Source organism: Mustelus asterias, chromosome 24 (genome assembly GCF_964213995.1).
Source record: "Mustelus asterias chromosome 24, sMusAst1.hap1.1, whole genome shotgun sequence".
Classification (NCBI taxonomy): Eukaryota; Metazoa; Chordata; class Chondrichthyes; order Carcharhiniformes; family Triakidae; genus Mustelus; species Mustelus asterias.
The window spans coordinates 10,344,789-10,366,619 of record NC_135824.1 but is presented as its reverse complement, the minus strand read 5'-3'; the positions used below and the strand labels follow the sequence as shown (position 1 = coordinate 10,366,619).

Here is a 21,831-nt window from a genome sequence, read left to right as displayed (position 1 = left end):
TGTCACTATGATGCCACAATTCTCCCCCGAAGTAACATGAAAGCAAGATCAGCCTCGGAACCGATACCTCTCCTCGCTATATCAGGATAATACTGGAACTCAGAAGGGCAGTTAGGGATGGGCAATAAATGCTGGCCAGCCAGCGATGTCCATGTCCCATGAATGAATAAAAAGAAAGTTGCCAGAGGGAGCCTTGCTGGTGGAAGCTGATTCGTATATGCTCAGTAGGATTGAGTGGAGGGGCTTTTAAAAGGACTCTGGAAGTCTTGTCCTAATGTAAAGGGGGAAGAGACTCTGTTGATTAAGCTGGGAGAAGTACTGGACTTTAAAAACAAGTTAACATTTCTGCAGAGAATTCAACATAATGTCTAAACATGGCTTGGGGTTTTTGGTTATGTTAAAATGTTTAGTCTATTAGTTGCCTAGTAAGTCATGGCACGGTGACACGGCATTGCTGCCTCACAGCACCAGGGACCCAGGTTCGATTCCTGGCTTGGGTCACTGTTTGTGTGGAGTTTGCACGTTCTCCCCGTGTCTGCGTGGGTTTCCTCCGGGTGCTCTGGTTTCTTCCCACAGTCCAAATATGTGCGGATTAGGTGCATTGGCCATGCTAAATTGCCCCTTAGTTTCCCGGGATGTGTAGGATAAAGGGATGAAGGTAAATGTGTGGAGTTGTAGGGATAAGGCCTGGGGTGGGATTGTTGTTGGTGCAGACTCGATGGGCCGAATGGCCTCCTTCTGCACTGTGGGGGTTGATCTATGAAGTGAGTTTAGTTGACTGTTGATTGTTGCAATGAACATGTTAAATCCTGAAATCTTGTCATGTGATCCTTTGAGTTGGGAAATTCATATCCTTTATTTTAAACATCAATCTCGACAGGGCTCAGAACAACATCGTACTGAAGAATTCTTATTCTCCTTTTGCTGTCAATTGACTCAATAAATTAATGCCTTCTGGTGATATATTTTATATATCTTCTAATGCAAGGGCACAGACCAGAACTTCCCTCTCCACAAATAAATCTCTTCTGATTTTCTTTACTCTCAGCTCTGACGAAGGGTCATCCAGACTCGAAACGTTGGCTCTCTTCTCTTTCCACAGATGCTGTCAGACCTGGCGAGATTTTCCAGCATTTTCTGTTTCTGTTATTTTAAACTGCTTTGGTTAGGTACATTGGCCGTGCTAAATTCTCCCTCATTGTACCCGAATGGGCGCCGGAGTGTGGTGATTCAAGGATTTTCACAGTAACTTAGTCATAGAGTCATAGAGGTTTACAGCATGGAAACAGGCCCTTCGGCCCAACTTGTCCATGCTGCCCTTTTTAAAAAAAAAACCCTAACCTAATCCCAATTGACCGCATTTGGCTCATATCCCTCTATACCCATCGTACCCATGTAACTATCTAAATGCTTTTTAAAAGATAAAATTGTACCCGCCTCTACTACTACCTCTGGCAGCTTGTTTCAGACACTCACCACCCTCTGTGTGAAAACATTGCCCCTCTGGACACTTTTGTATCTCTCCCCTCTCACCTTAAACCTATGCCCTCTAGTTTTAGAATCTCCTACCTTTGGGAAAAGATACTGACTATCTACCTTGTCTATGCCCCTCATTATTTTATAGACCTCTATAAGATCACCCCTCAGCCTCCTACGCTCCAGAGAAAAAAGTCCCAGTCTATTCAGCCTCTCCTTATAACTCAATCCATCAAGTCCCGGTAGCATCCTAGTAAATCTTTTCTGCACTCTTTCTAGTTTAATAATATCCTTTCTATAATAGGGTGACCAGAATTGCACACAGTATTCCAAGTGTGGCCTTACCAATGTCTTGTACGACTTCAACAAGACGTCCCAACTCCTGTGTTCAATGTTCTGACCGATGAAACCAAGCATGCCGAATGCCTTCTTCACCACTCTGTCCACCTGTGACTCCACTTTCAAGGAGCTATGAACATGTACCCCTAGTAACTTCATTGCAGTGTTAATATAAGTCTGCTTGTGACACTAATTAATAAACTTTGATCTGGAAAACTCTGCCTGAAAGGACAATAGAAGCAAAAGCAGCTTTCAGGAGCGAATTGGATAAATAGTTGAAAAGGAAAGTTTATGCAGGGTTGTAAGGAAAGAGCAGGGGAGTGGGAGTACAAAGAACAAAGAAAATTACAGCACAGGAACAGGCCCTTCGGCCCTCCAAGCCTGCATCGACCATGCTGCCCGACTGAACTGAAACCCCCTAGTCTTCTGGGGACCATATCGTGCTTTTCCCATCCTATTCATGTATTTGTCAAGACGCCCCTTAAAAGTCAATTGTAAGTCAAAGATAGCTCTCTCAAAGGTGCAACAGAGTCATAGAGTCATAGAGGTTTACAGCATGGAAACAGGCCCTTCGGCCCAACTTGTCCATGCCACCCTTTTTTTTAAACCCCTAAGCTACAGTGGTTAGCACTGCTGCTTCACAGCTCCAGGGACCTGGGTTCGATTCCCGACTTGGGTCACTGTCTGTGTGGAGTTTGCACATTCTCCTCGTGTCTGCATGGGTTTCCTCCGGGTGCTCCGGTTTCCTCCCACAGTCCAAAGATGTGCGGGTTAGGTTGATTGGCCATGCTAAAATTGCCCCTTAGAGTCCTGAGACGCGTAGGTTAGAGGGATTAGCGGGTAAATGTGTAGGGATATGAGAGTAGGGCCTGGGTGGGATTGTGGTCGGTGCAGACGCGATGGGCCGAATGGCCTGTTTCTGCACTGTAGGGTTTCTATGTTTCTAATCCCAATTGCCTGCATTTGGCCCATTTCCCTCAAAACCCATCTTACCCATGTAACTGTCCAAATGCTTTTTAAAAGACAAAATTGTACCCACCTCTACTACTACCTCTGGCAGCTTGTTCCAGACACTGTGTGTGTGAAAAAGGTGCCCCACTGGATACTTTTGTGTCTCTCCCCTCTCACCTTAAGCCTATGCCCTCTAGTTTTAGACTCCCCTACCTTTGGAAAAAGATATTGACTATCTCACAGGCCGAATGGTCTCCTTCTGGGCTGTGTGGTGCTGCAATTCTAATACCGAAATAACCAGGATCAGTTCATGTAATAGAAACCATCAGCTTTACTAGATGTTAGAGAGAATAGCAAACCTTTGCATTTGATAGAGAACGGTAAAGCAGCCCCCCCCCCCCCCCTCCAAGGGTGTATTACAGAGAATATCAGCCCCTCTGCATAAAACAGTTAATCGCAAACCCTGTGTACATTATAAAGAATAGCAGCTCGACTGTAAAATTATGCACAGCAGCAGATCTGTATATTTTGTTGAGAATATCACCTTCAGTGTGTATTATCATCAGTTACATACCCTGTTATCAGCTCACTGCTCCATTATCCATTTCAGAATTAACTTTCCCTTGGTTCCTTCAAGGCTCTCTGAGAGCTTTCGGAATTTTTGTCACCCAAAAGGTATTTTGCCCCATACCTTTGGATGGCATAGCACCCAATTTGCTGCTGCACTAGGGGAGCATGTGAGACCCGTGCAGATAAGCACCTGAAGTTATGCTACTGAGGTAACCAGAGAGAATTGGAATAAAATAGCACAGTTCTGTGTGAGGCAGTCAAGAAGATGGCAATAGTTATATACATTGTGATATAGGGAATGATAAACTCCACATGTGATCTTGGGAATAGTAAATCCTGTATGCGTTATAGAGGATAGCAAACCCTGTGTGTATTAAAGAGTATATCCTCTAAATTTTGAACGGTAGTTCCTTTCTTACAGGCAGTATCGGCCATGAGTGTATTTTAGAGTATACTTTATATTATACTATAAGGAAAGCAGCTTATAGAGCATTGTAGACCAAGTATTGTAGTGAATTGCACCCCCTCCCATAGTGAATTGTAGCCCCCTGTATTATAGTAAATTGGAGACCCTGATTTGGAGATCTTGCATTATAGCGACCTGTGGATCCCATCTGCTATAGAGAGCTACATTCCATTTATTGTAGAGAATAACTGACTCTATACTGTCCCAAATTGCAGCCTAGCCTTGTAGTTATAAATGGGATTGGATCCTTTCAGAGAACTACAGGTGCTAGATTACAGAGTGCAGATCTTTTGAGATCGCAAATGACAGATTCCACATGACAGTGATCTGGAGAATATGCACTGACCATTTGATTAAAACTTTTGTTTGTGGAGCACTCACTTAAATTATTCTTATGTACTTAATAAATGCTAATTTTCAATTAGCTTCCAGATTGATGAGACTTAGTTCCTCATATTTCAGGGACAGTAACAAAGAATCTCCCAGCGTACATTCCGACTGAACAGCTTTGCTTTTGTAATTAGCTTCAAATTGCATTTGCTGGTGATAATGTCCACTGTGCTTTCCTGGAAGTCCTTCACAAGTTTTACTGATAACACAAAATTACATTCCTTGAAATTTAAGCGTTTGTATGTTTCAAGTTATTTATATTAGTGTCTGCTTTGCAAGGGGACCTAATTCTGCACAAAGCAGCTTCCATCTTGTCAGATGAAATCCTCAAAATAAAAATATCGCTGAATCTTGCAAGCAGGTATCCAATCCCGTGGTCGTAGCTTCAGCTCCTTCTCTCTTTTACAAAAGACAACAAAACATTTGTGTTCCCATTCTTAAGTTAACGTTCTCAAGAGTGTGCCCAGTTGTTGATGGCTTGTCCACCAGAGACTATTCACACAGCCATCGCATCCCTCTGTGTGAGGCGGGTGTTTAACCTTCCCATTTCTTCGATGATGCCACAGTTTCTGGGCGCAAAAGGTGAGTCTCCCTCCTCACTTTGCCTTCTCGCTAGCTCTGCGTTGCCAATTTGCACTCCCCGACGTTGAGTTTCAATGCACCCTGGAGGTGCATATTTCTCAATGTCTTGAACTCCAGTGGCATCGTGTGAGGAGTAGCCCGTGAGTTATACTCGTACGTCAGGCTGTCGTAGTAGTGATACTTCACCACATTTCCTTTCTGGTCCTTAGGGAAGGGCCAGAAGCCATAGAGGTGGATCTCATCACAGAATCGAGTGGCGAGAGTGTACATGAGGAGGCCAGTGGTGGGCCGTTTGATCAGAACCCTGTTGGTCAGCCAGTACCTGGGGAAAAGGAAATCAGTTACGTTACCAATCTTCATTTGAGACTAAACCACAGTTATAGAAAGGAAATCATTAATATATATCAGGAAGAGCAGGGGCCCATAGAATTCCTACAGTGCAGAAGGAGGCCATTTGGCCCATTGCGTCTGTACCAACTCATGAAGACAGTACCTTGCCCAGGCCCACCTTTCCACCACCCCCCCCCCCCGCCCCCCCACCCCCGTCCCCCCGTCGATTCCCACAATCTCACGCATTACCCTGGCTAACCCACCTAACCTACACATCTTTAGACACTGAGGGATAATTTAGCATGGCCAATGCATCTATCCTGCAGATCTTTGGAGTTTGGAAAGAAACCAGAGCACCGGAGGAAACCCAAGCAGACACGGGGAGAATGTGCAAATTCCACACAGACAGTCACCCAAGGCCGGAATCGAACATGGGCCCTGGTGTCACCTGTCCTGATGCTGATCCCTGGAGAATTCCACAATAAACCTTCCTCCGGTCCAAAAAAAGCCATTCGCTGCTATTCTTTGTCTCCTGGTGCTCAGCCATTCTGTATCCATGTTAAGGGGTGGCACAGTGGTTAGCACTGCTGCCTCACAGCGCCAGGGACCCGGGTTCAATTCTGGCCTCGGGTGATTGTCTGTGTGGAGATTGCACATTATCCTTGTGTCTGCGTGGGTTTCCTCCGGGTGCTCCGGTTTCCTCCCACTGTCCAAAGATGTGCGGATTAGATTACCCCTTAGTGTCAGAGGAATTAATAGGGTAAATATATGGGGTTAGGGTATAGGTCCTGGGTGGGATTGTTGTCAGTGCAGGCTCGATGAGCCAAATGACCTCCTTCTGCACTGTGGGGATTCTATGACTCTATGTTGCTACTGTCCCTTTTAATACGTGAGCTCCAACTTTGCTCACAAGTCCGTTTTGAGACAATTTATTAAATGTCATTTGGGAGTCCATATACATCACATCATCAGCAGTACCCTTATCAATCCTCTCTCTTACCACATCAAAAACTCTAGCAAACTAGTTAAATGTGATTTCCCCTTCACAAATCAGAGGGAATGTAGCATTGCGCTAATATCTCTGGATTAGTAATCCAGGCACCCAGGCTAATGGTCTCCTGGCAAAACATCTAGTAGAATATAAATTAAATTAATTAAAATCCATCTGGTTCGCTAGTGTCCTTTAGGGAAGGAAATCTGTCATTCTTACCGGGTCTGGCCTACATGTGACTCCAAACCCATAGCAATGTGGTCAACTCTTAGCTACTCCCTGAAATTGCCTAGCAAGCTGTTCAGTTAGAAGGCAATTAGGGATGGGCAATTTCTGGACCACACCTGGAGTACTGTGTGCAATTTTGGTCTCCCTACCTAAGAAAGGATATACTTGCCATGGAGGGAATGCAGCAAAGGTTCACCAGACTAATTCCTGGGATGGCAGGATTGCCATACGAGGAGAGATTGGGCTGACTGGGCCTGTATTCACTGGAATTTAGAAGAATGAGAGGGGATTTCATTGAAACATAAAATTCTGACAAGCTGGACAGACTGGATGCAAGGATGTTGTTTCCTCTGGCTGGGGGTGGGGCGGGGAGGGGGGATCTTGAACAAGGGGTCACAGTCTCAGAATATGGGATAGGCCATTTAGGACTGATACAAGGATAAACTTCTTCACTCAGAGGCTTTGGAGGCCTCAATACTGAATGTATTTAGGAAGGAAATAGATAGATTTCTGTACCCTAGGGGTGTCAAAGGGTATGGGGAGAGCGCTGGAGTATGGAATTGAGATAGAGGATTAGCCATAATCATGTTAACTGGCAGAGCAGGCTCGAAGGGCCGAATGGCCTACTCCTGCTTCTAGTTTCTATGTTTCTAAGTTTGCCAGTAAAGCCCACATTCTATGAAATTTTTTTTTAAATCATGCTGTCTTTTCTTACTTAACCCGTATTTTCCCAAGTGCCTATTAATTTTGTTCCGAATTATCGTTTCCAGAAGCTTCCCCACCACAGAAGTTAAACAGACTTGGCTACAGTTGCTGGACTTAACTTTTCGCCCAGTTTTGAACAAGAGTGTAACATCTGCAATTCTCCAGTTTTCCAGTATCTCAATGTATGGAAGATTTGGAAATTATGGATAGTGCCATAGTTAATTTGCAGTGAATGCTTTGGGGTGTTGTGAGGCCTGGAAAAGCACTAGAAAAATACAAGCCTTTGTACTTTAGTCTCCATCTGAAATGTTCCCATCATCCTTTAGTATTTTTCAGACAATCTTGGCCAATAGCGCTTTGCAAATCTTGGGTTCTCTGACCCAGTTCTAAGGCCCTTATTCATAGAATAGAATCCCTACAGTGCAGAAGGAGGTCGAGTCTGCGCCGACCACAATCCCACCCAGGCCCTATTCCCGTAACCCCACTTATTTACTCTGCTAATCCCCCGACACTAGGGTCAATTTAGCCTGGCCAATCAACCTAACCCACACATCTTTGGACTGTGGGAGGAAGCTGGAGCACCCGAAGGAAACCCACACAGACACGGGGAGAATGTGCAAACTCTACACACAGTGACCCGAGGCTGGAATTGAACCCAGGTCCCTGGCGCTGTGAGGCAGCAGTGCTAACCACTGTGCCACCGTGCCGCCCGGTGAACTAGGCTGTCTGTGTCCAAGCAATGAATAACATCATCCCTCGAAGGACAAACCCTCAAACTGTCACGATTGATCTATCTGACTGTCTCTTCTCTTTTCAGCCACTGAGATTCCGAACAAACCACTCTCCAAGGACTCAAAACAGCAGGCTGCAGTGAAAGACTTCCCACTGAGCATCAACACCTCTAGTATGGCACACTAACCTCAGCAACAACATGCCCCCAGTCAAATCCCAAATGATAGTTAAAACCGGACATTGATTTAGGTCGCTAGTGGCGCTGGCCTGGGTTGCTAGGTAACTGTATCTTAATGGAGTGTGAAGAGCTTAAAAAAGCCGATGAAGTTCCTTCCTTCAGCTTAGCTTTCTAGCCATTAATTTGGGGTAGCGGGGGGGTTGTGGGAGAGTTACTTTAAATAACCAGAGGAGAGATAAATACATGAACAAAGGTTGGAGGAGGTCGCAGTGCGTAAGTGAGGGTGAATTCAGGCTGAGTGTACAATGGACATTTGATCTGAATCTCGCTGTTCCCCTCAAGACGGAAGGGCTTGGTGCGATTAAACTACAACGATCAGAATTGTAAGCTTGTAGCATTGAGGATAAGGAGTCAAACAGATCAGAAGGGTCAGCACGGTGGCACAGTGGTTAGCACTGCTGCCTCACAACGCCAGGGAATCAGGTTTGATTCCTGTCTTGGGTCACTGTCTGTGCGGAGTCTGCACGTTCTCCCCCTGTCTGCGTGGGTTTTCCTCTGGGTGCTCCAGTTTCTTCCCAGTCTTAAAGCCGTGCTGGTTAGGTACATTTACCCGAACAGGCACCGGACTATGGCGACGAGGAGAATTTCACAGTAACTTCATTGCAGTGTAAGCCTTACTTGTGACTAATAAATAAACTTTACTTTTTACTTGTGATGCTAATAAATAAATAAATAAATTATAACAGAAGGGACAACAGTGATAGGCAAGTGGGACTGGGGGCAAAGTAGGATAGGGGGCTGCAGAAGTTCGGATGAATGGAGGTCAAAAGGTCAGCCAGAAGACAATTGGAACAATCAATCCAGAAAATGACAATGGCATGAATGGCACTATGTAAAAAACAAGTAGTTAATTTGCTGTTTGGAGTGGACTGAGATAATAAAAGAAATATAAATGCAAGTCTTTGTTCCTGAATAAACAATCTTCCATTCCTCCGCCTGTCAGTTGCAGTGGAGATCCAGAAGCAGGGGGATTAGGGTGGTAAGTCCTGTGTGTGTCCAAGGAGGTGAAAACATGGTCAACAACGGTGGAGTGAAAGGTGGAGGTGCACAGGAGGCTAGAATCAGGGAGGCAGAGATTGGGGAGTGGGAATTGGGGGAGCTGTTGTGGGGGATTGGCGGGTGAGAGCGGCAGGACTGTAGGAGGGCTGAAAGCAATGGAGCAATTTCAACACAAGGATAAGAAACATGTACTTGAAATGTTGAGGGGGGGGGGGGAGGGGGACAATAGCGCTGGTAAGGAGGAGAGTCACAGGTTGATCTGGAATGGCGAAGGGGAAGAGTGGCAGTGTGAATTCAGAGAGAATTCAGAGAGGCACAGGGAAACAGCAGGACATTGAAAGAATGCAGCTTTTCTGCAACCGATTCATAGAATCCCTGTAGTGCAGAAGGAGGCCATTCGGCCCATCAAGCCTGCACCAACTCTTACACAGGCTGACTCCATAACGCAACATATTTCGCCTGCTAACCTATATATCTTGGGACACTAAAGGACAATTTAGCATGGCCAATCCACCTAACCTGCACATCTTTGGATGCCAATGGGATAGTAGAATTATTCCGGTAATTTCGGGAATCTTTGGTCACTTTGATTTTCCCTTTTTTAGAAATTAAAAATCTATTAATTGTGAAATTTGAAAGTACGTAAAATTAACCTGAGTGCAATTAGGGTAGGTGTCCAAAAGCCACTGCGCCCCAACCACATTCATTTAATAATTGGGTCACAATTAACAACCCTTCCATTATTGAGGAATCCTCAGCACTCCCTGCTCTTCTAGAATATTCTTTTAGACATATAACTAGATCAAATGTTTTTAAAAATTAAAATAAAATAAATTCCTGCCAGCATCTAATATTTCATTTATTTGAGGATCGACAACAATGCAATTTTAGCTGTAGCAAATATTTGTAATTTTTCCCCCCAATTCGCCAAGAATTCCATGGCTTTGTCTCAAAACATCTCGTTACAAAGCCAAGTTTATCTGCCTTGTTGCCAAGTCTAATTATGTGCCGAGGTGTTAATATGATTTGAAGCTGGAGAAGTGGCTGGGTTTTAAAATGATTTACTTTCCATACATTACAAGTAATCTGCCAATTAAAATACAAGACAAGGAAGGCATGGTGACAAGTGACTCATTGCAGCAACATCCTTATTACTGATGTGGCAAGTCAAGCATCCAAACGTTAATTTGTGGTGCTTGGAAATTGATGTTCAGCTGTTGGCAAATGCATTTTCCCAAGGATTCAGACAGGGCAGCTTCCCCCATATGTTATTTGGTAACTCAGCTGCTCCCAGATATTACTAACCAGTGGGAATGGTTTCCCTCAGTCACCAAATGTTGTTAACATTATAGACAAGGCACAAGTGTGATTGTACGATGGCTCCAAATGGCAACCATATGAAAGCCTCCCCAGAATGGTGCCAGGGTTTCTCCCTGTGGTATGTTTCCAATCGCATATCCATGCCATCCACAAAGCTGCCAACTCCCATCTGCTACTGAAACCCTCATCCACATCTTCGCTAACTTTGACTTTTGATTTGATTTGATTTATTATTGTCACATGTATTAGCATACAGTGAAAAGTATAGTTTTTTGCACACTATACAGACAAAGCATACCGTTCACAGAAAAGGATGTGAGAGAGTGCAGAATGCAGTGTTACAGTCATAGCTAGGGTGTAGAGAAAGATCAACTTAATGCAAGGTTGATCCATTCAACAGTCTGATGGCAGCAGGGAAGAAGCTGTTCTTGAGTCGGTTGGTATGTGACATCAGAGTTTTGTATCTTTTTCCTGACGGAAGAAGGTAGAAGAGAGACCAAAATAGAAAATGCTGGAAAATCCCAGCAGGTCTGGCAGCATCTGTAAGGAGAGAAAAGAGCTGACATTTCGAGTCCAGATGACCCTTTGTCAAAGAGATTATGTCCGGGGTGCGTGGGGCCCTTAATTATGCTGGCTGCTTTGCCGAGGCAGTGGGTAGTGTAGACAGAGTCAATGGATGGGAGGCTGGTTTGCGTGATGGATTGGGCTACATTCAAGACCTTTTGTAGTTTCTTGCGGTCTTGGACAGAGCAGGAGCCATACCAAGCTGTGATACAACCAGAAAGAATGCTTTCTATGGTGCAACTATAAAAGTTGGTGAGAGTCGTAGCGGACATGCCAAATTTCCTTAGTCTTCTGAGAAACTAGAGATGACTATTTAATGCTTTCCTGGTTGTCCTCAGTCATCCCACAGTCAACAACTCTGGTTACCGCACGATAAGAAGGATTGCACTCGAGGGGGCACAGAGAAGATTCACCAGGATGTTGCCTGGGATCCAGCATTTGAGCTATTGGCTTGGATTGTTTTCTTTAGAGCAGAGAAGGCTGAGGGGGGGGACGGGACATGATTGAGGTGTATATGATTATGAAGGGGATGGACAGTTGTTCCCCTTGGTTGAGGGGTTAATCACGAGGGACCATAATTTTAGGGTAAGGGGTAGGAGATTCAGAGGGGATTTGAGAAAAAAAGCTTTCACTTAGAGGGTTGTGGGAATCTGGAATGCCCTACCTGGGAAAGTAGTGGAGGCCGGAAACCTTACAACTTTAAAAAATATTTGGATGAGCACCTGAAATATAATATATAAGGATATGGGACAAGTGCAGGAAAATGGGATTAGCGCAGCTTTAGTGGTAGTTATTGTAGGTGCAGCCCGGATGGGCCGAAGGGCCTTTTCTGCGCTATATGACTCTAATGCATTCACACACTTCCAAAAGATGCTGCTTAGAACTGGACTCCTGCTGAGGCCGAGTTAGTGTCTAATGCCCCTATTAATAAAGCTTAGGATACTGTACACTTTATTAACCACCCTCTCCACTTGTCCTGCTTCGTTCAATGACTTATGTACATACACACCTAGGTCCCTCTGCTCCTGCACCCACTTTAGAGTTGCATCCTTTATTTTACCTAATCTCTCCTTGTTCTTCCGACCAAGATAAATCATTTGACATTTCTCCACATTGCACTTCATCTGGCATGTGCCTGCCCATTTCCACCAACTTGTCTAAGTCCTTCTGAAAGTTCTACACAATCCTCACTGTTCATAATGTTTCGAACTATCGTACCATCTGGAAATTTTGGAATTGTGCCCTGTACAAAAAGATCTAGCCCACTGATATATATCAGGAAGAACAGGAGCCCGGACACCGTTCCCTAGGGAATTCCCTAGGTGGGTGGCACAGTGGTTAGCACTGCTGCCTCATAGCACCAGGGAGCCGAGTTCGATTCCCGACTTAGGTCACTGTCTGTGTGGAGTTTGCACGTTCTCCCCGTGTCTGCGTGTGTTTCCTCCGGGTGCTCCGGTTTCCTCCCACAATCTGATAAACGTGCTGGTTAGCTGCATTGACCCGAACAGGCACTGGAATGTGGCGACTAGGGGAATTTCACAGTCACTTCATTGCAGTGTTAATGTAAGCCTTACTTGTGACTAAAAATAAACTTTAACTTTAACTCCACTATACAACTTCCTGTGGTCTGAAAAACATCCATGAATCATGATTCCCTATTTGCTGACCCTCAGCCAGTTCTGTACCCATGTCCCTTTTGTTCGATGAGCTATAACTTTGTTCACAGGTCTGCTGTATGGTACTCTATCAAATGGCTTTTGGAAGTCCAGGTACGTCAAATCAACAGCATTGCCCTCATCAACCCTCTCTGTTACCTCTAAAAAAAAACCGAATCAAGTTAGTTAAACATTTCATAGAATAGAATCCCTACAGTGCAGAAGGAGGCCATTCGGCCCATCAACTCTGCACCGACCACAATCCCACCCAGGCCCTATTCCCGTAATCCCACTTATTTACCCTGCTAATCCCGCTGACACTAGGGGCAATTTAGCATGGCCAATCAACCTAACCTGCACATATTTGGACTGTGGGAGAAAACCGGAGCACCCGGAGGAAACAGACACAGGGAGAACATGCAGACTCCACACAGACAGTGACCCAAGCCGGGAATCGAACCCGGGCCCCTGCCACTGTGAGGCAGCAGTGCTAACCACTGCCCTCTGAACAAGGGCAAATGGAATTAGGCAATAATTTTTATTTTATTTTATCAGTGTTACAAGTAGGCTTACATTAACACTACAATGAAAATCCACTAGTCGCCACACTCCGGCGTCTGTTCAGGTTCACTGAGGGAGAATTTAGAATGGCCAATGCACCTAACCAGCACGTCTTTCAGACTCTGGGAGGAAACTGGAGCACCCGGAGGAAACCCACGCAGACACAGGGAGAACGTGCAGACTCCGCACAAAACAATGACCCAAGCCGGGAATCGAACCCGGGTCCCTGGCGCTGTGAGGCAGCAGTGCCACCGTGCCGTACCGCTGACCAGCCAGCTACGCCCATGTCCCACAAAAATGGCGGGTGGCACAGTGGTTAGCACTGCTGCCTCACAGCGCCAGGGATCCAGGTTTGATTCCCGGCTTGGGTCACTGTCTGTGTGGAGTCTACATGCGCTCCCCGTGTCTGCGTGGATTTCCTCCGGGTGCTCCGGTTTCCTCCCACAGCCCAAAGATGTGCTGGCTGGGAAGTTGGCCGTGCTAAATTGCCCATTAGTGTCAGGGAGTTTAGCAGGGTATAATATGTGTAGTTACGGGGTTAGAGCCTGGGTGGAATTGTTGTCGGTGTAGACTCGATGAACCAAATGGCCTCTCTCTACACTGTCGGGATTCTATGATTCTTCTACGATTCTAAATGAATAAAATGTCCAGTCCGTAGAGTTGGACTGAACTTTAATGATGGAGATCTGTGATCAATTGATGTAAAAACAAGTACAGAGTGGAACTCATGTTTCATCCACTGAGACTCACATATATAGAAATGTGACATAAAAATCTTTGCCTCTGTAATAGCAGGCTGGTGATTGAGAGCAATTTTTACCCTGATCTACACTCGTCATTCGCTGCCAGATTCTCCATGAATGGACAATGAGCAATTCTTCCCAAATCACTGGAGCACAAATATCTCAAGCACCTCAATTTTTAACACCTTCGCTTTAATCTCATTATCTCCCTCCGAGACTGTGACCTAATTAACTGGCAGCAAGTCCCAGCTTGTTGCCAAAGAACACAGTGCGCATGACAGAACTCAAGGCAAGTCTGTCTGAGCAGATAGCATTCCCTCTGGGCAGCAATGAGTTCACAATGGAAAAATCAAGCAAAGCAGTTTGGAGGATTATGTCACAAGTGGGCTCCTTATCAGCAGAGCCGGAACTCACCCCCGGACAGCATGGAGGAACCTCAGCGACGGATATGCCGTCTGCACGTGAATTTTGTGCTCAATGATGAGCTTGTTCACCCATTCCACTCGCTCCTCTCCCCCTTTCGCCATAAACGCGGGAATCCACAGAATTCCGCCGTCCAACATTTTTAGCCGGTGAAGCAGCTTCTCTTTCCACGTCTCATTCTTCAAATCTTCGAACGCACGCTGCACCACCGAAGGGTTCATCGTCACTAAATCGGTCTTCAGACCAACATCTTGTGCATACTCTTCTACCGGGGCAAGATTGCATCTTAAAAAGAATTTAAATGGGAAATTAATCATTCATTATTTCCACAACAGCGTATGATCTAGCCCAACATTCCACCAGAACTGAAGAACACATGTAAGGATATAATGAAGAAAGCCCTTCGGCCCATCAATTCCCTCCCCTACACAAATCATTCACAATCTATAGTGTCAGCTTGCCTTAGTTGGTAACAGTTTAATATGTCATAAGTAGTCTTAGAGTCCCTACAGTACAGAAGGAGGCCATTCGGCCCATCAAGTTTGTACTGACCACAATCCCACCCAGGGCCCTATTCCCGTAACCCCATGCATTTACCCTGCTAATCCCCCTGACATTAGGGTCAATTTAGCATGACCAATCAACTTAACTTGCACATCTTTGAACTGTGGGAGGAAACCGGAGCATCCGGAGGAAACCCACGCAGACGCAGGGAGAATGTGCAAACTCCACACTGACAGTGACCCGAGGCCGGAATTGAACCTGGGTCCCTGGCCCTATGAGGCAACAGTGCTAACCACTGTGCCAGCTTGCCGCCCTTACATTAACACTGCAATGAAGTTACTGTGAAAATCCCCTAGTCGCCACACTCCGCGGCGCCTGTTCGGGTACACGGACGGAGAATGGCCAATACACCTAACCAGTATTTCTTTCGGACTGTGGGAGGAAACCCACATAGGCACGGGGAGAATGTGCAGACTCTGCATAGATAGTGACCCAAGCTGGGATTGAACCTGGGTCCCTGGCGCTGTGAGAGAGCAGTGCTAACCACTTTGCGTCACTGGAGGCTTGAGTCCCAGGTCAGGGATTTGAGCACATGATCTAGGCTGATGCTTTGTTGCATTGCTGAGGAGGTTCTACAGTGTCAATGGTGCTGTTCTTTCAGGTGAAAGTCCCATGTGTCTGATCAGCGAGCATTTACATGTTAGTATTTGAGGAAGTTAAGTGCTCTTCTGGTACCCTGGCCAAACTTTCTCAAATGGTAACTGGTCATTTTCTCCACTGTTGTTTTGGAATTGCTTACGAGGGCACTTCAATGTCATTTGTATTTTCAATTTTTTCCCTCTTTCCGCTTTACAAAACCACTTCCCCAGAAAGATGCCACAAGTCATGACTCTTGACCCTTGCCCCACTGCTGCCTCACAGCGCCAGGGATCCGGGTTCGATTCCAGCCTTGGTTTACTGTGTGGAATTTGCACGTTCTCCCCGTGTCTGCGTGGATTTCCTCCAGATGCTCCGGTTTCCTCCTACACTCCAAAGATGTGCAGGTTAGGTGAATTGGCCATGCTAAATTGCTCCTGAGTGGCAGGCGGATCAGCAGGGTAAACACGTGGAGTTACGGGAATAGTGCCTGGGTGGGATAGTTGGCGGTGCACTCGATGGGCCGAGTGGTTCCTTATGCACTGTAGGGATTCTACAATTCTATGATTGATAATATACATGGTGACTGAGATTGATACAGCTCGCAACAGCTGCTCATCAACTCAGACCAACTTAAACGGCTGAAGGTGGCGTGGGTGGGGAGGGAATCAGATCAAGAGGCGAGGACAATCCTTGTTATCCACTGTTATCAATCTTCCAGTACTGACTTGGGAACCTCCAGGAATTTAAGACTAATCTCCAAGCAACCCAGGAGTAAAATTATTGGGTCATTGAAAAACAACCTTTCTTCACTTTCTTTGAACGTTTTCACTTACTATTTAGAAAAGAAATAGCATGAATGAGGGAAAATAAGTTTAAAGTTTATTTATTAGTGTCACAAAAGTAACATTACATTAATACTGCAGTGAAGATGTTGTGAAACCCCCCTAGTCGCCACACTCTGGCACATGTTCGGGTATGGCCAATGCACCCTAACCCGCACATCTTTCGGACTGTGGAGGAAACCGGAGCACCCAGAGGAAACCCACGCAGACACGGGGAGAACGTGCAGACTCCGCACAAACAGTGACCCAAACCAGGAATTGAACCCGGGTCCCTGGTGTTGTGAGGCAGCAGTGCCAACCATTGTACCATCGTGTCACCCACTGAGAACCAAACATCATGCAATCCGGTGTTGATCACTTCCTGGTGATCACAATCCGGTGTTTGGCCACTTCATACTTTCATATAAAGGTGTTACAGTTTAAAGTTTATTTATTAGCGTCACAAGTAGGCTTCCATTAACATTGCAATGAAGTTACTGTGAAAATACCCTCGTCGCCACACTCCAGCGCCTGTTCAGATACACAGAGGGAGAATTTAGCATGGCCAATGCACCTAACCAGCACGTCTTTTGGATTGTGGGAGGAGACCGGAGCACCCGGAGTAAACCCACGCAGACATGGGGAGAACGTGCAGACGCCACACAGATGGTGTCCCAAGCCGGGAATCGAACCCGGATCCCTAGCGCTGTGAGGCAGCAGTGCTAACCACTGTGCCACCCGTGCTTCCCTGTTAATGAGTTTAATTGACTGCAAACGGAATTTAAGATGCCAAAAAGGGGTATAAAGGGTGGAATAGAAAGGATATTACAGTCAGATAATGAATGATAAATCCACTCTCACAGAGGCAGCTCTACAACCGCAGCCACTTTTCCCTGAATTAGATATTTTCTTCTTCACTGTTGAAGGTAAATACAGAATGCCCTGGTGAGGATTTAAGTTCCCACAGATTCATGAGAACAATTTCTGTGTGATTAGCAGCTAATTCAATTACATCGCATGATGGAACTTAATCCAATGCTGTCAGAACTCTGCAGCTCACACCCCTTTAGATTTGAGAACAGAGGATGTCCTCAAAGCATCCCTGAAGCGGTCAAATATACCCACCACCTCACCAGAGACCCTGACTTGTATCTGCCCAAAACAGAAAAGTCTCGTTTAGGAAGGCACAAAACACATTGAGAGACTTGGGGCGACATGGTGGCAAAGTGGTTAACACTGCTGCCCCATGGCTCCGGGTTTGATTCCAGCCTTGGGTGACTGTGTGGAGTTTGCAAGTTCTCCCCGTGTCTGCTCCAGTTTCCTCCAGGTGCTCTGATTTCCTCCCACAGTCCAAAGATGTCCATATTAGGTAGATTGGCTATGCTAAAATTGCCCCTTCATGTCCTAAGATCACAGAATCCCTACAGTACAGAAGGAGGCCACTTGGCCCATCAAGTCTATACCGACCACAATCCCACCCAGACCCTATTCCCGTAACCCTCATTTACCCTGCAAATCACCCCGACACTGGGGTCAATTTAACATGGCCAATCAACCTAACCTGCACATCTTTGGAGTGTGGGAGGAAACTGGAGCACCCGGAGGAAACCCATGCAGACACGGGGAGAATGTGCAAGCTTCACACAGACAGCTACCCGAGGCTGGAATTGAACCCGGGTGCTGTGAGGCAGCAGTGCTAACCTCTGTGCCCCGTGCCGCCCTAAGACGTGTAGGTTAGAAGATATTTTCTTCTTCACTGATTTCAGATTTCTTGTTGTTTTTTATCGCTCTTCTGGGAGTGGCTGTCATTGGCTAGGCCGGCATTTATTGCCCATCTCTAATTACCCTTGAGAAAGTGGTGATGAGCTGCCTTCATCTTGAAGGCCATTGTAAACGCATGAGGTTGTGGGTGGGAGAAGAGGGCCTGGGGAAGATACTCCGTCAGCAAGTCAGTGCAGACTCGATGGGCCGAATGGTCTCTTCTGCACTGTAGGGATTCGATGAGGCTGGGGCTGTTTTTCTTTGGAGCAGCAAAGATTGCGAGGGGACCTGATAGAGGTGTATTAGATTATAAGAGGTATAGATAGGATGGATAGGAAGGCACTTTTTCTATTAGTAGAAGGGTCAATCACCAAGGGGGATAGATTTAAGGTCAGAGGCTGAATTCTAAGAGGGGAAATAAGGAGAAATATTTTCATCCAGAGGGTGGAGGGCGTCTGGAACTCACTGCCTGAAAGGGTGGTTGAGTCAGAAACACCTGCAACGTTTAGTACTTATTTAGATATTGGCTTGTGCTGCATCACCTCCAGGGCTGTGGGCCAAGCGCTGGAAAATGGGATTAGTGCAGTCAGCTCTTTGTTGACTGGCATGGACATGATGGGCTGAATGGTCTCCTTTTGTGCTGTAAATGTCTATGAATCTGTGATTGTAACTTCAACCCCTCATTCCTATTAACCCCAGATTTCACAAAGTGCAAATGGGATGTATTTTAATGTCAACTGAAGGAGGAATGTTGGTCAGGACAGCAAATTAGCTCACCCCATTCTCCTTTACATAGTGCCACAGGATCTTTAAGATTCCCCCTGAACCCGTCTGAACACCCTACCGAACAGCAGTGTGTTCAGCACCTTGGCTGTCATGCTTCAAGATGAAGGCAGCTCATCACCACCTTCTCAAGGATAATTAGAGATGGGCAATAAATGCCGGCCTTGCCAATGACAGCCACTCCCCGAAGAGCGATAAAAAAAACAAGAAATCTGAAACGTGATCTGTGGGGCAGCTTCTTAGACAGTGCGGCTCTCCCCCCGTACTGCTTCTGACCAGGAGTAGAGCTCCAACCCACAGTTTGTGAAGTGAAAAAGCCATCATGGAACCAAGCTAAGATTTCCTTCAAAGGACTCCAGATACCTTCTTTTACAACTTGAATACATTTAAAATGACCAGAATTGATGCGCTTTTTTTCAGTGGTTTTCCTTATCGCACTGTCCTCATCTCGTCTTCTAGGCTTTACCTTATCACAAATTCATGTGTGTCAATCTCTTGCCCACAGCCACTGTTGAGCAGAATCCCAGAATTTCCTACAATCGCGCACTGTTTGAAGTGCTTATTTTTCATTGGCGATATCCTTGGTAACAGCTCGTACAGGCTATGGGATACATTCAGGGTCCTGTCCCTGTCAAATATATAATGAATAATATCCCCCGCCTTCAGTCTGCCCTTCAGAACCGAAATGTCCTTCTCTGCATCCAGAAACTTCAGTATGTCTTTCCTAGGAATGGGAAAGAGAGCAGAGTAAATTGTGAATGATAGGAAAACAAAGTTTATGACGTTATTTAGATTTACACTAGTAATCCATAATACAGCTGCCAACCCCATCCTCAGCCACAGTGCCTTCATCATGAAATCACTCATTGCAAATGGAGGCCATTCAGCCCTCATGCCAGCTCTTTGAAAGGACTGGCAATTTTTTTTTCTCCGAATTTTTATTCCATCCAAAAAAAGCCAAATTGAAATTGAATCCAATTCATGGTCATGAAAGGGAAAAGCAAGACACAAGCTGACCAGATGAGGCACTGCGCCCCATTAATCTGATGCTTCATCTGAGCCAAAAGGTTGAGATGGTTTTGAAAAATTGCATCAGGTAACAACACTTCGGTTAAACCTCATTGGCTACCCTGAAAGAAATATCAAATTAGATTTGTTCCCCTACCCTTTCCCCCCTGAAGAAAGACTTGCATTTGTATAGTGCTTTACATGTCATCCCAAAGCACTTCACAATTTTGAAGCGTTGTCACTGTTTGACTTTTAGCTTCAAGTTCTGGCTGTGGGATTCAAATGTGGTGATGGCCAAGTGGTATTATCGCTAGACTATTAATCCAGAAACTCAGCTAATGTCCCTGGGGAGCCGGGTTCGAATCCCGCCACAGCAGATGGCGAAATTTGAATTCAATTAAAAATAGCTGGAATTAAGAATCTACTGATGACCATGAAACCATTGTCAGAAAAACCTATCTGGTACACTAATGTCCTTAGGGAAGGAAATCTGCCACCCTTACCTGGTCTGGCCTACATGTGACTCCAGAGCCACAGCAATGTGGTTGATTCTCAACTGCCCTCCCAAGGGCAAACTAGGGATGGGCAATAAATGCTGGTCAACCAGTGATGCCCGTGTCCCACAGTTGAATGAAAAAAATAGTCAGGATCCTTCTCAAGAGCGTTCCATTTGTGACCTGGAAGAATGTGACCTTATCTGCACATGCTGGGAATTTCCGTTAGCTAATCTAGATAAAAGTTTCATCCTAAGTATAGGGACTCTGGGTTATTTGCCACTTTCTTTTATCCAGCAGAGGTCCCTCTAATGGCAGACACGGAGATCCTGCAGTGCAAACCATAGCAACCACAGAACAGATAAGGCACAAGGTACAAAAGCAAGGAAGTTATGCTCATCCTTTATAAATTACTGGCAAGGCTTTAGTTGAATGGGCACAATGTTTTAGGAAAGATGAAGGTGATGAAGGGTGGCACAGTGGTTAGCACTGCTGCCTCACAGCGCCAGGGACCCAGGTTCAATTCCAGCCTCGGGTCACTGTCTGTGTGGAATTTGCACATTCTCCCCGTGTCTGTGTGGGTTTCCTTCGGGTGCTCCGGTTTCCTCCCACAGTCCAAAGATGTGCTGGTTAGGTGGATTGGCCATGCTAAATTGCCCCTTAGGGTCCCAAGGTGTGTAACTTAGATGGATTAGCCATGGTAAATGTGTGGGGTTACAGGGATAAGGCGGGGGAGAGGACCTTGGTGGGAAACTCTGTCAGGGGGATTCTGACTCAATGGGCCCAATGGCCTCCTTCTGCACTGTAGGGATTCTATGATTCTATATGTGGGCGGCACGGTGGCACAATGGTTAGCACCGCTGCCTCACAGCGCCAGGGACTTGGCTTCGATTCCCGGCTTGGGTCACTGTCTGCGTGGAATTTGCACATTCTCCCCGTTTCTCCGTGGGTTTCCTCCGGGTGCTCCGGTTTCCTCCCACAATCTGAAAAATGTGCTGGGTTAGGGTGCATTGACACGAACAGGTGCCAGAATGTGGCGACTAGGGGAATTTCACAGTAACTTCATTGCAGTGTTAACGTAAGCCTTACTTGTGACTAATAAATAAACTTTAACTTTATACTCTGATTTTTAAAGATGTTGTCATGGGATGTGGGTGTCGCTGGCAAGACCAGCATTTTTTTTTGCCCATCCCTCATTGCTCTTGAACGGAGTGGCTTACTAGGCAATTTCAGAGGACAGTTAAAAGTCAACCACATTGCTGGGGGTCAAAGTCACACACAGATCAAAGAGCAGCAGAGTTCCTTCCCTCAAGGGCAGCACCGAACCAGCTAAGGTTTTACAAGAATCGTCACTGCAATTCACTTTATAATTCCAAGCTTATATATTAAATTCAGATTCTACCAGCTGCCATGGTGGGATTTGAACCCATGTCTCCAGAGCGTTAGCCTGGGCCTCTAGATTAACAGTTCATCGACATGACCATCATCTTCCCTGGATGGTAGCAAGGATGAAGGACTGTGGAGAGTCAAGAGAAGCTGGGATTGTTCTCCCTTGAGC

At 45.8% G+C, this 21,831-nt stretch overlaps 1 protein-coding gene across 2 annotated transcripts in view; it reads right to left on the bottom strand.

Moving 5' to 3' along the window:
- Positions 1–3,075: 3,075 nt before the first annotated feature.
- The window catches only part of st8sia2 (ST8 alpha-N-acetyl-neuraminide alpha-2,8-sialyltransferase 2), a 52,084-nt gene continuing 33,328 nt past the window's right edge, over positions 3,076–21,831 (bottom strand). Inside the window, exons 4-7 of one of the 2 annotated variants that reach the window (XR_013500762.1) lie at positions 19,238–19,495; positions 14,255–14,548; positions 10,616–10,857; positions 3,082–5,096 (exon numbers count right to left, since the gene is read on the bottom strand). Coding sequence is in view for 1 of the 2 variants with exons in the window: in XM_078241282.1 (XP_078097408.1) it covers positions 4,805–5,096; positions 14,255–14,548; positions 19,238–19,495 (844 nt within the window). In the remaining variant the exon portion in view is untranslated. Of the gene's footprint in view, positions 5,097–10,615; positions 10,858–14,254; positions 14,549–19,237; positions 19,496–21,831 lie in introns of both variants that reach the window. The other variant, XM_078241282.1, reaches the window with a different exon arrangement.